At 36.1% G+C, this 15678-nt stretch overlaps 1 protein-coding gene across 1 annotated transcript in view; it reads right to left on the bottom strand.

Moving 5' to 3' along the window:
* Positions 1-15678, bottom strand: part of alk (ALK receptor tyrosine kinase) — a 293190-nt gene that overhangs the window by 116996 nt on the left and 160516 nt on the right. The window contains exon 3 of the mRNA XM_038302349.1: positions 4491-4624. Coding sequence (XP_038158277.1) covers positions 4491-4624 — 134 coding nt within the window. The remainder of the gene's footprint in view (positions 1-4490; positions 4625-15678) is intronic.

The raw sequence follows: 15678 nt of genomic DNA on the forward strand, positions 1-15678 counted from the left end.
TTTAAAAGAATCTTCAAGGGTAAATGCACTTTTGTACAAAAAAGTGCTTTGACCAGTTAATTCATTCAACAACATGGAGTAAGGAAAGGCTACAGCCATGAAGAGAAGTTCAATCAAAGTTTGGGGATTTTTAATCTAAAAAGGAATGCGGTTTCAAAGAGAAGTTTAGTCTGTGCAAAAAGAAAAGCAAAATTAAAAAATATGTTAAAATATTGAAAAATATGCAAAAAAAGGAACCACTTATTCAATAGCCATAATCATGAATTAGCTGCACTTATTTCCAGGTCAGAGAGTAAGATTCAGCTTCTAAATATGGTCATTGTAAGACCAGGAAATTACAATGGCTCAGCAGGAGCCCTCAAACACCTGTAGAAATGTCACAAAAATGCCACTTAAAGATAACCATTGACGTCAGGGCATCAGAATGCAGAGCTGAACATCTGTCCCACATCATTCAGTGTGTCTGCTTGAAAGTAAAGGTGCAAAGTTCCTTTAAATAACCTTGTTATAAAGAAAACCTTGCCAGCTGGTACGTGGTGAAGGGCATGGTCTGCCTGTGGATGTAGGGCAGCTGGCAGTAAGGAAAACACTGCATGAGAAATACGAAGGAATCAAGAAAGAAAGCAACAGAGTTGTACTAGATAAAACTGGAGAGTTATCTACAGAATAAAATAACTTATTTCCAAGTTGCAATCTGTTTAAATTGACTAACTTCCAAAATCCTTAATCCAATTGAAATTCTAAATGTGTGAATGGATTAAGAAAATACTGTTAATTTTAGTTCGTCATCTACCCATTAGTGGATTAGTGGATAGGAAAAAAAGAGGATCACCTAAGATGGCTTTCGTGCAATTTCTATGCATTGAAAGTATTCTAAAATAATTCCTACAGCACATCATCACATCCCGTACCCAATGCTTCCATGTATTGGTCTTTTAGCTTGACCCATAGGCTGGTCATTGAATAATCTTTCTGGTCTTCAGCATTATGTTTTACTCAGAGCTCTTTCTGCTCATCACTGCTCTGCTTTAGAGCAGACGTTTTCAATTATATTATTGATAAAAAATAAGAACTTGATGTAGAAATCTTCTTATTTCACACTGACTATCAGGACATTTATATGTTGTTTAGAGTTGTTTATTGTGGAAAACTAAGATCAAACACTGCGCTGTCATATCTGTTTTTACCAGCACTCTATCTAATTTAAAGTAATCCTCGCCTATTTTGCATAGCAAAATGGTCGCCGGCGATCGGGTGGGTTTTAAGAGGCTATAGTCCTTTGCATCAATGAGAATAAATAGAGCTTCATTTGGAAGACTTTAATATAATTTTTTGTTCCTTTCTCATTTAGCACAAACACTATTAGGACCTAAGCCTAGTAGCTTTATAGAGTGTAAGGATGTTAAATTGTGTGTGTGTGTGTGTATGTGTGGCCATGTCTTTAATACCTGGTGGGGACAATTTCCTAGGAATATGCAACATTTTGGGGACTCATAGGTACTTGTGGGGACCAACAACTGGTCCCCATAAGGAAAGTTTCTCTTCTTAGGGTGGGGGTTAGGTTTAGGACTAAGGTGTGGATTGAGTTTAGGTTAGGTTTAGGGATAGGTATGTGTCAGTAATGGTTAGGGTTAGGGCAAGGGTCACGGTTAGGCCACATAAATTAGTGGGAAATGAATGGAAGTCAATGGAAGGTCCCCACAAGGATATTGTGACACAACATGTGTGTGTGTGTGTGTAAATAAAAGCTACCACTGTAGCTTTTATTTATTATTTTCAGGAAAGCTGTTGTATTGTATTTACATTATGCAGCAGTTTTTTTTGTTTGTTTTTTTTTTTTTTTTACAGTGTCCTGTCTGGCAAGGTGGCAATAAGAATAATTGTCTTGATGCAGCAGTTTTTTCTAAATTGTTTTTAGGGAGGTCCAGTTTAATCCTTGTAATAAAGGTTCAGAATAATCTTAAAAAGCAGAATCAAAGTAAATGTAACATGTGTTCATATATCTGAAGAAACTGTATTTAAATCAAGTCTTGAAGAATCTTGTAAATTATTTTCGTTCACCCTTTTTATTGTCAATCTATATTCATTACAGTGGACCTAAACTTATTATAAAAGCATAACCCTGCCCAAAAACAATTTTTGAAAAATGCTACCAAAGTGGGCAGTGCCAAGAGGCAGTCATGAGTGAAGGGGGCTTAAACTGTGGTGGTCAGAACAAGGGAAAGTGAATTTGAAATGACTATATAATGCAAGTACCTAAAGTAAAAAAAAAAGAAATATTGTACAGGACATGATGATAACACATCATGTTTAGGTTAAATGTTGGTAAACAGTTCATATTTCCATAATTTTAGTCCATTAGATGCACTGTAGTAAAGCCCAGACAGGTTGAACTACTGTTTGCTGATGTGGATATTGTGGAACAGAGCTGCTGCAAATGCTGTTAGGTCGTCCCACCTTCCTGTCATTTTGATGGTGATTCAGTGGATGTAGTACATTTGTAGGTTTCCTTGTTAGGCATGTTGAGGTTCCTCTTTTCTGCCAGCTCTGCTTCAGAATAATTTGTAGACGATGTCTGCATACCAAAATAACTGTGGTGTTCAGGCTTCATGAACTGCAGGACTGGTTCTCTTATATGCTGATGCCAGATATTGTAAGAACAAGCCAACCTGACGCACACATCTGTATTGTATACATCAGCTTTCATATTCTGGTTTAAAAAGGAAAAATGAGAAGTAACTTAATTAGAATAAGGGGCTTTTGACATAGTCAAAATTGCCTAAAGGTAAACTGAATAGAAACTCATACCATGATGTCTCTGTCCTCGCATGTATACAAATCATTATAAATATTTTATTGACAAAGGTTCAACAATATTGAAGGTTTTAATAACTGCTGCTTACAGCTGTGCTTTAAAAAATAAGGAAGATGCTGCAGGTCCATTATTGTACGATTAGATGCTTTTAACTCATAAAATAAAAAATAAAAATCTGTTGAGATGAGTTTTTGTTTAAGTTTCCCTTACAGTCAGGTTTTTGTAAAACTGTAAATGTTCAAAAATCTAAATCTGAGTTCTAAAAATGGTCAAAGATCCCCCAAAACTGCAGATTTTCTTACAACATAAAGAGTTTAACAAAAAGCAAAAATAAATAACAACTTATGTCTGAAATGTTATTACTAAAAGATATTTTCTAGCTGTAAAACTTGGTCTAATTGTGCGACATTTTGACTCGAACCTGTTGGACTTGATTGCTTTTCATGACATCATGTTCCCAGCCATGGCTAACATGGTTTCTTTTGAATTCATGTTAATGCTAGCAGCAAATCTGAATTTTAGTGCAACATCAGCTGCAGACGGTAACCTGCTACCACTAGAATACGATAAAATATGATATTCTTCAACATTAATGTCACAGCAGTAAGCTTTTCAACATACTGTAAGAGGCTTTGCTGAAATTAAATTTATCACTGTTATTGCTGCAGTGTTTGAACTCTAATAAAAGTTGAGTTGATCAATATATTGTGTGAAAATTCTCACTCAAAGCTGTGGTGATACAAAAAAGCATGACTATTTGAAATATGAAATGCAATAACACATGAAAATATTAAGGCCAAAAAAAATGCACGGCCATGTAAGAACAAGTTTGTAAGCATTTTGATATCCTTGTAGGGATCTTCTGAGCTCTGCTGCCAGTTTCAAGATTTAATTTGGCTCCTGATAAGAAGCCCTTGGCTGGTTATCTTTACTTCATTACTCGTTTTTATCAGAGTTCTGGAGACTCCTGCACTGTCTGGTAAACAAGTTGTCATTTTCAAATGTAGATCTACTCACTGCAGTAACTCATACCTCTACATACTCTACCTAGGCATCTACAGTTCTCAAAATGTATACATTAATTGTTTTGCATTGTTTTTATACAATTAGAATATGTTTGCATCTTTCAGGCTTTGCTTATAGGAACCTTAGGTCAACCTATGCATCCTTAAAAATGCACAAATTACATGTTGAAATGGGGGCAGATATGTCGCTGGGTCAAGTTCATAGGAAATTGAATCAGTACTATTAATTCAATTCTGGGAGATTTTGAGGTTGACAGAGGAGGATATTATCTCTGCCTAGACCGTCTACGCATTTCATTGCACAACAGATCAAAATGAAGTTAAAAATCACAGAAAGTAGCTGTGCGATTTCCAGACATGTTTGAGAGGATTTGGGAAAGCTGCAGACATGTGAGACACATTTAGTGAATGCACACATACACACATAAAGAGAGGACAAAAAAACCCGGATATCAGGTTTACATTTTCTTTAAGATCAACTTATGTTTATGTATTTTGCAAAAGACAACTATCATTAAATAAATTTTATTAAACTGAATCCTGAAGTAAATTAGCTTTGAGTCCTTAAGTTAGTTTCCAAACTTTGCTACTGAAGTTTGGTAAAGATCAACACTTTTTAAATTGGAATCCAGGCTATTTTTTGTACTTACTCATGGTGCAATTGGTGGTGAAGTGAGGTTCAATGGTAGCAGTATCATCATGAGGGATTCGCTGATCGTAGCTGGTTGAGATCCGAAAAGGTGATCCTCCACTCGTTCCCATGGTGAGGTGGACCACTGCCCAGCTGCCGAGGAGAGAAAGTAGGAGTAGGGTCAGTGCAATGAGCAGACACCAGGGCTGACAGAAACAGCGACAGCATCGTGGAGCATTCGGTGTTAGCATGGTCTGGGTCGGCTCAGTGGGAGCTCCTGGAGTCAGCGAGGCAGGACTGTCCAGAGCTTCCCTGGAAGCCATCACAGGAATGTCATGATCCCCTTCCAATTTTGGAGGGTCCCCTTCTTCCTTTGTCTGCTGATGCATAGCCCACCTCAAAAGAAGGCTTTTAAGATAATCCAGCTTTCAGGTAGCAATATGTGCCTGGAATTGAAAAGGTAAAATGTCGGCAGGTGTGCAGCCAGGAATCAACACCACGACTCTAAAGTTTCTAGTGTGTTAGAGAGCTGCTGTCCTGCACTGAATGCCGTTCTCCCTCACCAGTACCAGGCTTTGTGCACTTCTACTGCCTCTAATTTTATTAAGCAAATTGCGTTGATTTTTCCCTGCCTCCGAACTCATCAACAATCCCTCTCTCACTCTCTTCCTTCCTGTTTTTCTCCTCCCCCATCTGCTTTCACTTCAAGTTTTATTTGTGTTTCAGGACACTTTAAGTGGGTCAAAAATGGGGATGGTGGCAAACACAAGATAAAATTATTTCTTATGGTTATTTTGGAAAAAAAAAGTTAAGTCAAAAACAACCACTTGAATTTATTTTATGATTTCCATCTATGTAAAATGTAAGCAATTTAACAATGTATTAGCAGTGATGTTGCTGTGCCATTTTTATTTTCTGTATTTTGGAATTAGTTGGGATTACCTGCAGGTAATTGTGCTTTCAAAAATTACTAAAGGCAGAAAAAAAAAACAAACGAAGAGGGAATTAATTCTGAAACACTCGGGCATTAACCTGCTAAATATGCAAAAACAGTAATACAGTAGTTATAAAAAACTAAACCTCCTTTGAAATGAGAGGTTTCTGTATAAGAAGAATCTGATGACATTTTATCAGAGAAAACCAAGGTAGAGAGATCAAACACAGCCATCAGCACAAGTATACTAGCTGTTAAGCACAGTGGTGGAGGAGTAATGATCTGGATTTGTTTATCTGAACACTTCGCTCTTTGGCAGATAAAACTAGTTTCAAGAGAGTACAGATCTCTCCCATCCGGCATTACTTCTCTTAACGTTGACCATTGAATCTTGGAACATCAGTGTTATCGTATTTATAAAAAAGTAAATATTTATCTTTAAAGACCAGATTTATTTTTATAAGTGATACAAAACAACAAAGGGAATAGATATGATAGTGTTTCCCTTTTTTAAGGGACTTTAACAAGCCTCAAAATGCTTCGTACTATTACACTGGGAGAATTTAACATGACCCAACATTTCAATTATGAGGAGCGTGCTGGGAAATAGGAACCTGCCTGCGTTTGTTGTGGAGCTTATTTTATGCTTTGTTAGTCTAGCAAATAGGAATGCACACTCATATACAAACGGGCTGTGATTTTTTTGTTTCTTATTTCCCAAACGCCTAAGCTTCAAATCAACATTTCTACCTTCTCCATATTCTTCCCAGCTGCTCTCACCTCTGCCTTGTTTTGCTTTTCCTCACTTTTATCCTAGCTTAGAGCAGAGGGAGGATTCTCACGAGAGAGGGAACGATGCTGCAGCACCCAAATGCTTTTATAGTAAGTGAAGCCCCTCTGCAGTGTTGGACCCGCTCCCTGATATACCCCATAATAGGAAGCAAATTAAACCACGACTAGAATGAGTGCTGATACAGTCTCTGTAATAACTTTAAGAGTAATAAATCTTGCACATGCTGTTATTGAAACCACAATCAGTTAAGCCCCAGGTCAAACTGTAGAAAAAAAGCTCTTCCTGAGTTAAACTATTGCATTGAGGTAAAAAAAAAGATATACGAGTAAGTTTATAAGAAATATAAAACAAAGTGGGAGACAAAATGAAGATATGATTAATTTAAAATCAACAGCAATTAGAAATTTAACCTCAGTCTAATAAATCTGCTCCAGTCCTGGGATTTTACATTATTTTAATGGCTTTTAATGCTTATATTTCTTCAGGCATTTACAGCACTGATTAGCAGACTTGACAAAGAGCATATTTAAACATTTTTAACATCAAAGTATTAATTAGACCAGTAAAGCAAGACATGATAGCCTTAAATCTATACAAATGAATAAAAAAAAGGAATTTTAAAGGAGGATGTTAGTATTTCTCATTATGTTCTTTTTGTTTACTCATAGGGCTTGTTGCCTATTCATCTAACCTTTTGTTTTAGATGCTGTTTCGGTTTATTCCAGGTTTTTAAAGAAAATAAAATTTTATGACAAAAAAAAAAAAAAAACAGCAATGGCCACCAGTCTTTTTCTTCTTTTCTTTGCCCATTTGACAGATTTAATTTGATAATGCTTTTTATTTCTGCTCCCTCAGTACTCAGCTCTGGCTAATGTCTGGCATTTCATTTTCATTTGCTGTGTTTTCTTGTTAGTGAGGATGTGGGATGCTTGTGTCCTAACCACATTAAAGCTTATTTGTCTTGTGTGTTCTGGTTTATATTAGCTGAAGGCCCCATTTGTAAGGACAAACAGCATATATGAGAAAGAGAGGGAAAAAAGTATTCTCCAAGGTTAGAAGAGAGCTTGACAGAGATGTTGGATGAAAGTCACATAAAAAGGAATTTAGAAAGTTGTTAGATATTAGCCACTTAGTCCTTCAAAACAATAAAATTTTTTAAATAATAATTACAATCAGATATTATTAAACTAAGATACTGGTTTAATCAGTAATTACTTGCTGTAATTTGCAACAAAGAAAAATATGTTTTTTTAAGTTGTGTGTGGAACTAATGTAGGAACTTAGTAAAAGTCAAACATTTGTGGCAAAAACATTCTTGTTTCAGCTTCAGATTTGATGTTTCAATGAGAAAGCTAATACTGATGCTAAGTTTAGTGAAATGCATAGACTTGTTTATTAACCCAAAAAAGTAATAGCTGATGATCCACACATTTTAGCGTAGTTGTCTGAGAAGAGGCTTGTATGCAATCTTATTAGAGCTATTTTAAGAAGCCAATTTTTGCAGTAAAACTCAATATTTTAATTAATTTAACACCAGAGCTAATGTGAAATATTCAAGGGGAGCTTCTTCACCCTGAAGCAGTAGCTTCTGGTGAACAGATCATCTTAGCTGAGTTTGCCATCTTAGAAATGAAAGACGTAATATAATTTTCTTTTTCTTTTTAAGTTTAATCACCTAGATGTTCATTTATTTTTTTTGTTTATCATAGGAAAGCAAATCAAATGATGAGAGAAATAGTAGAGATAGTTATTAGTAATTTTTCCACTGCTAAAGAGAACTGAACAAGGTTTCCGTCATCGACTGGATCATCTGAAACCATGAAACATGTTTGCGTGCACCGATGGCTGACATCTCTGGTTGTACGTTTTTTAATGTATAACCTGAAATAGGATTGGAGATTGAGAAGTTCTGACGACAGCATTGTGTCTTTTTTCACAAATCTGTAGAAAATCAGTGAGTAATTTGATTACTAACATTGATATTGTGTGTCGTCTTCAAGGTTTTTAACTGTTTATAACTGAACTGTTTAAACCAATGCTGTATAAAACGAAAGTGAAAACTTAACTAACTCTTTCCAGTCCTTTAAGATATTTCATAAATAACAAGAATAAATAAATAAATGTACTTAAAGAGATATTATATAACTTTTCACTGGAAAAATATGTTTAAAATGTCTTTTTTATTTTACCTTTAATGACTGAAACATGGTTCGATGAGCAGACTGCCACCTCAGTAATTCAGCGCTGCTAGATTATAAGCCTGCAGCCTATTTTCCTTGATTTACTTCTGGTCGTAAGTTCTAGCACTGTTCGACAGATATGACGTCAATCGGTCCATGAAACATAAAAAGGCAGAACACAACATTGCAGCGACATTCAAACACTTTGATATGACCTGCAGACCTACATACAGAGAAATAACACTGCGGAGTGATTGCAGAACATGTCAATCATTTTAAGATGCACCAGTTGAAGAACCTGGATATAATACTATAGTCAGATATTAAGAATAATACACATGCACACACACACACATTATCTGATGATGTGCCAAAAGTTTAAAATTGATCATGTACATGTAATTTATATGTATTGATTGCATTGTTATGTTAATTACATCACATTACAGGCATTTTTATGGCGCAACTCCGAATTGGGGAGTACCAAGATGGTGGCAGGTGACTTCAGTTTTTCCAGTCTATCAGCAATCCGGTGAATAAATAGAGAATAATCTAAAAAAAAAAGTTTACTTTAAATACATTTTGGTTTTTCAGTGTTATGCAGAAACAAGGGACCAACTTTGGGGCATTTTTATATTTATGCCTTTCATGTAGAAGATTTGTCCATGACTCAGAAATATCACCAGTGTATGAAATAAATTTGCAATCTAGAACCCCTGTAACATAAAGAAACAATGTGTTGTTTTTCTAGTAGAACTAAGACTGTTAAACTTCAGAGTATGATGTATGAACACAAACAAAATAATGAAAACATCCCACTGTACAGTACAGTATTATATTCATTTTTTAAAACTATGTCACTTATTCTGTTATTTTTATACACTTTTTAAGGTCCACATTTGTGTGACGACTTTTGCTATAATCTTTTGCTGCTGTAACACCCCAATGTCCCCAGTGTGGGACAATAAAGGGATTTTCTATTCTATTCTATTCTATTCTATTCTATTCTATTCTATTCTATTCTATTCTATTCTATTCTATTCTATTCTATTCTATTCTATTCTATTCTATTCTATTCTATTCATATTTCAAAGTCCAAAGACCTGAAAATACTGACTATATTCATTATTTACTTATGCACACATATGTGTGGAAAGATAAGAATAAAAACTGTCTAGGTTTTTTGTGTTTTGTAAAGTAGAACTAACACTTTGAACAATAAATAACAAAAGGCTGACAAGGAAAGGAAAATAAGGAGCAGCAGGATTATAGAAAAACAAACATAAAAACAGCAAGTACAGCATAATACAAGTAGAAGGTTAATGTTGTACCAGGTATAAGATTCTTTTTTAATGCTCATAACTGCATTTCACTCAACACATTTCTCATATACATTTGGAAAAAGCCCATAAATCTCACTAATGTATTCCTTTCAGGGATGTTGACTTTCTGATGGCAAACAAGGTTGATCTTGCTCTTGAAAATCTGATTTAACAAGGAATTTTCTATTAAACCCTTCATAATAACCCAACCTTTGTTGAGCAAATGCTAGCAAACATCAACCTTTGAGGAACTAGGTCTGAGGCATTGGTTTCCAATCTGTCTGTGTGATATAATCTGTCTGTAATCTGTGTGGATCTGCTCCAATATCCCCTCCCAGTAAGACATGTGAAAAACTGCTCCCTAACAACGACCAGTACCTGATGGCTGAACAGCCTTAACAACCTCCTTTTGATGGAAAGAAGCAGAGATTCTGCTCTAACTTCCTCCTGAAAACAAATCTTTTATTTTGTCTCTAACGGTCATTTAAAGCAGCTTATAGTTGGAGTCTTAATCTTTCAGTCAATACCCACAGCCCATGAAGGTTAGGATTTTTAACCAAGCTGAGAAAATTTATAGTTTCACCTTTCGGCTCAGTAGGGACGGTGTCCACAAAGCTGCTGTCGTTTCCATAATATGACCAATAGTTTTGCTTTGGTTCTTCCCTCACTAACCTACAAGACCAATAGACTTAAGGTAGTTATTATTTATTAAGGGGGTAATCCATTTTTTTCTGCCTCAACATCCCGGACCCAGAGTTACACCAGTACAGCTAATATATAACTACATACTTCAGACCTCCTTCTGATTTAGAAGTAAGAGCGATTAAAGCCGTTAGGGATATACCATGCAATTCCTTGGAGAAAAAGTTGAAGGATTTGATAAAAGGAGGAGCCGTTCTTGTGGTGCAAATACCTCTCTCCTTTTAGGCCTGAGACTACCTTCACCTAAGATTCCCTTTTGTATAGAGATAATTTGGATTTATAATTTTTGTCATTTGTAAAATGTTGTGCATAACTCCAAGTACCTATAATGTATTTCTACAATAATTATGAATACAAAATAAAAATAAACACAAATATGATAGTTTCAAATTCAAAAAGGTTCCTATGCATACAAACCTAATTTATGCACATACACCACATAAAACATTAGGACAAAACGACAGTTACACACAAATCAAATTATGAGTGCCCAAAGTTTTTTTTTTTTACATTTTTCATGCTTTCAGAGAGCTCCCAGATTCGGGTATACATGGTGCGTTTAAATGCTGGTGAATAGGTGGTTCATCTGAGGTTTGTTGAGTCAACCATTTTTAGATGATTTTTTTATGAAAAATTAGATATTCTTGGAAGCCCTCAGTTATAAGACATACACTTACATTTACCTTTTGCTATTCTATGGTTGTTTATATTTTTGGACCATATTTGAAAGCCAAATCCAATTGAGACAGAAGAGCTACATCTACTGCATGTTAAGAACCTATTTATCTTATAATAGTTTCAGTGCTCCAGAAAGGGTTTTAAAAAATGAAATTATTTCCATTCGTTCCTGTCTTTAAAGGTTTCCCTGTTTGTTTTTATGGCAGATTGTGAGCAGCTCAGATATTTGTGACATCTTGGAATAAACTCATTGGCCACTATTAGCTGTTTAACATGTAATAGAAAAAAAACAACCTCTTCAAGAGAAAGGTGAAGGATTCAGATCTGAACACTGTGTTTGAAAAAGAATGGTTTAGAAAATGAGCTGAGGCCAACCTACAGATTCACAATGAAAAAAAATATTTCAATGCATGGAACAAATATTGCATTGGAAGCCTATGGCTGGTTTATTGAGAAAATGTGTTCAGTAAATGCTGTTTTTCAGGCATTTTAGACCAGGATGAATGAATGGATAGATGGACAGATGGATGGATGGATGGATGGATGGATGGATGTATGGATGGATGGATAGAAAATGGATGTAAGAATTGATGGAGGGAGGGAGGGATTAATGGATGGATCGATGATGGACACATAGAGGGAGGGAGGGATGGATGGATGGATGGATGGATGGATGGATGGAGGGAGCGAGCAAGGGAGGAAGGGAAAGAGGGATGGATGGATTAATTGATAGATGATAGATGGACAGAATGATGGATAGATGATGATGAACAGATAGATGGATATATGATGGATGAATGGATAGATGGATGATGGACACATGGATGGATGGGTGGATGGAGGGAGGGAGGGAGGGATGGATAAATGGATGCTGGAGGGATGGATGGAGGGACAGAGAGATGGATGAATGGATGGATGGATGGATGAATGGAGCAGGGATGGATGGAAGGACGGGGGGATGGATGGATGGAGGGATAGATGGAAGGATGGATCTACAAATACATTAAAAGAAGGATAAATTGACAGAGGGATGATCTGATGAAAGGTTGAGCAGGATGAGAATATGCAAAATATGTTGACTAAAAGATGGATGAATAAATAGGAAAGAAATGGATACAGGACAGACATATTGATGGCTGAATGAACCCAGAAACCCACAGAATAGGCTTTAAATTCCACTTAATAAAAACAAACCTAACCTCATAAAGAGGATAGCAACAATGTGCAGTATATGACACTAAATAGCAATCTAGTTCAGGTTCTCAAGCCAAAGTGCTCTAAGTAAATAGCAAGCTTTCAATCATACACAAACATTTAACTTCAAGTACCCTCTTCAATGCGTCTGCTATAAAACTATAAGATGAGACAGAATAGAAACTCCTTTGCATGGTAATGGGTTTTTAACCCCTACCAGACATGGTTATGTGTAGTGATCACTCAAGATTTCTTTTAGGTAGAAGTTTTTTTTTTCCCCTTCTTCTTTCAATGACGTCAAAATGAGACTGATTGAAAATGATACCGCAAACAAATAGGTGCACAAGCAGATGGTTGGGGTTAAGAGCTTACGAGATGGGCTGTGGAGGAGGCGGCAGTTGCTGACATGATTGCTGATGGAAGTGGGTTCTCTTCTTGAGCCACATCGATTTTGACTGTCAAAACAGGCTGAACACAACAGGCTTAGGCCAATATGTTTAGAGGAGGGAAGATTAGCAGGATGGTGCAGCATGATATGGATGAAAGGATCCTTCCTTCACAAACTGCCAGAATGCAGGGGAAAAAAATCATCTGATTTCGATTAATTTTAGTTGGGAACTGAGACACTAATGTTCATTATTAGCTTCATTATTTGAAGAAAACTCATCTCCAGCTACCATTAGTATGGGGAAATTCCCTATACAGTACATTTTAGGAACATTGCATCCTTTTCCCTCATAAGACATGTCCTTCCTAGACTGTCGTTTCATTGTGGAGCTTTATGAACACTATAAACTGTATAAGACCAGCTCAGGGTACTGTAATGATCAGGCTTTTACAATTTCACAGACTAGAAGTTGTGATTGCACTCAAGGCAAGTCTTAGCCATTGTGAATTTAGATGAGTCCCACCTGAACACATGCCTCTTAGATTTCAGAGAAATGTAATTTACTCTGACTGAAACATGAATCAATCTGCCACAAGCAAATCACTGAAAATGAAAGCAGACCCTGAAACATAAACAGGCAGAACAAAACATTCCAGCGACTGCAGCAGGTAAAGACTTTCATATGACCTACAGAAATACATACAGAAACACAACACAGAGGAACGATTGCAGAACAAGTGGATCATTTTAAGATGCATGTTGAAGAACCTGTCCGTTTGAATGCTTCTTTAAAGAGCCACATCAATCTTCTAGAAATTTCTATTTGAAATATGAAACCAGTTCACAAATGTGACACACTAATAGGAAGGGGATTTAATGAATTTTATAATGGTAAGAAAATAAACAGCAGATCCATTTTCCAGCTTTGTTTGCCGATGACAGACTTATTTGAAACTCAATTACATTTTATTTGTGGGGATATGCTGTCCTGTCAGCAATGGGATCTCCAGGCACCGAGACCTGGAGTTGCCAAAAAGAAAAGTTTGAGAACAACCTAAGGAGCATATGCCGGTGAAGATTATCAGTCATCCAGGTTAAAGTCATTCCAAAAAAAGTTTAAAAAACAATCCACTGGACTTTGTTTCCAAGTTTGAAGATGTTTTGCTTCCCATCCAGGAAGCTTTTTCAAACCGAATCAAACTTGGAAACCAATTCCAGTGGATTAATCTTTAACTTTTGGAATGATATACACTATATACATTCCATTTTAGGAATGACACCCTCGAAATAATGTGTGGGTATGAGAAATTGCTTAGGAAACTTGCAAATTATAGGAACCATCTTCGTTTCCTTCTGGCTCAATTTGCATGTATTCTAAGCCAAAACAAGTTTTTGGGCTACTAAATAAAGCTTCGAACTCAACGCCATGTCTGTCATCTTGAAATTAAAACGCTTCCTGGATGGGAAAAGAAATGTCTTCAAACTGTTTTTTTACTTTTTTGGAAACCCCAAGGAGCAGTATTGGGACTAACTGTGTCACATAATAATGCGTTAACAGCGGCATTATTTTTGAGTAATGAACTGATGATGGTAATAATCCTAATAATTATAACGAATACTAAATAATCAATTATGTATTTACTTTTCAAGTATTAGTAACATTCTTTACTTGCAATCCTTTCAACCTACATCAATTTGATGAATCAAAGCCCCATTTTATTAGTGCACTCTGCAGTTTAGAGGCTTGAAAGAGATAAATATAATGTTATGTTTGATAGTTTTTTAATAAACGCACATAAAGATCTCAGCACGGAGGTTCTGCATTGCCTGAATACCAATGCTGCACAGTTTGCATGAATTAACAGTCTCTAAGGGGAAATTTAGTCACATCGATTAACAAATCGGGAAAGGGGGAAGTGACGTTGCCGTAAGCCAGTCTGCATATCTGTAGTTGTTTTGTGAGCAGGATCACTGCAACTATCCTCAAAGTTGCTTGGTGCTGGTGAAAGTGGCATAGACTCCCTCGGGCCATGAGAAGAGGTGTCATTCAACTAGTTGTAAGTTGACGTCATTTGTTGTGACGTTTTTGAATGATTGACACAGATGATAGATAAAAAACAAGGCAAGATAACAAAAACACTGTTAGGCTCTGTTGATTTTATCAGTTATGTTCTTCGTGTTCTTAGTGTATCTGATCTAGTATCAATTAAAATAGTAAAAGAAGGCAATCTCTGGCATTGAACAAATGGTTTACAAGGTAGATTTGGGAATACATTTAATTACCCTCCCAGCTTCTGTAAAAAAAGAAAGAAAAAAAGATTCTTAGAACCTAGCTTTTCTTTTCCCTTCAAACTTTTTGAAATAAATTAGACTTTGCATGAGTGAATGTGGGTATTTAATGATGCACGTGGGGTCCAGACAAACCCCCGACTCAAAACTACAGGAATAATGATAAGCAAGAAGGGCAGCGAACCATAAGAGTCTTTTTTCTTTTTTTTTTTTAAGCCAACAAAATACCATCCTACAGCTTGTTGTTTACTGCTTACTGGCTGGTTGCTTCACTTCAATGCCCTTCTGCACTCTGATATCTCCTGCCAGTTTGACCAGGATAAAGAAATAGCTTGGGAAAAAAAAAATCTGCAGTTAAGCAGAGGAGAGGTAGCAAGTAATCCTAGCCAACTGCAGCTATACTGGGGTGTTTGGGGGAGTCTTCAACCCCCTGGAAACAGCTACTGCATCCCTTATGCCTTTCCCCACAACTGTGTTGATGATAATTGATTCATACTTTGAGGTTTATTGTTTATAATAAAGTCAAATCAAATTGCAACATTAATGCTGGCTGAATAGAAAAATACATCCCTAGAACTGCAGCTAATTTAATATTTTGCAATTTGATTGGTCAGATTACAATTTGATTGTTATTCAGACAGCTGAAGAAGCCCCAATACAAGTCACATCAAAATGCAAGAACAATGAACAGCTTGATATACCTGCTGCAGCACTGCCTGACTTATAA

This window comes from Cyprinodon tularosa, unplaced genomic scaffold (assembly GCF_016077235.1).
Source record: "Cyprinodon tularosa strain WSP-4 unplaced genomic scaffold, ASM1607723v1 ctg488, whole genome shotgun sequence".
Lineage (NCBI taxonomy): Eukaryota > Metazoa > Chordata > Actinopteri > Cyprinodontiformes > Cyprinodontidae > Cyprinodon > Cyprinodon tularosa.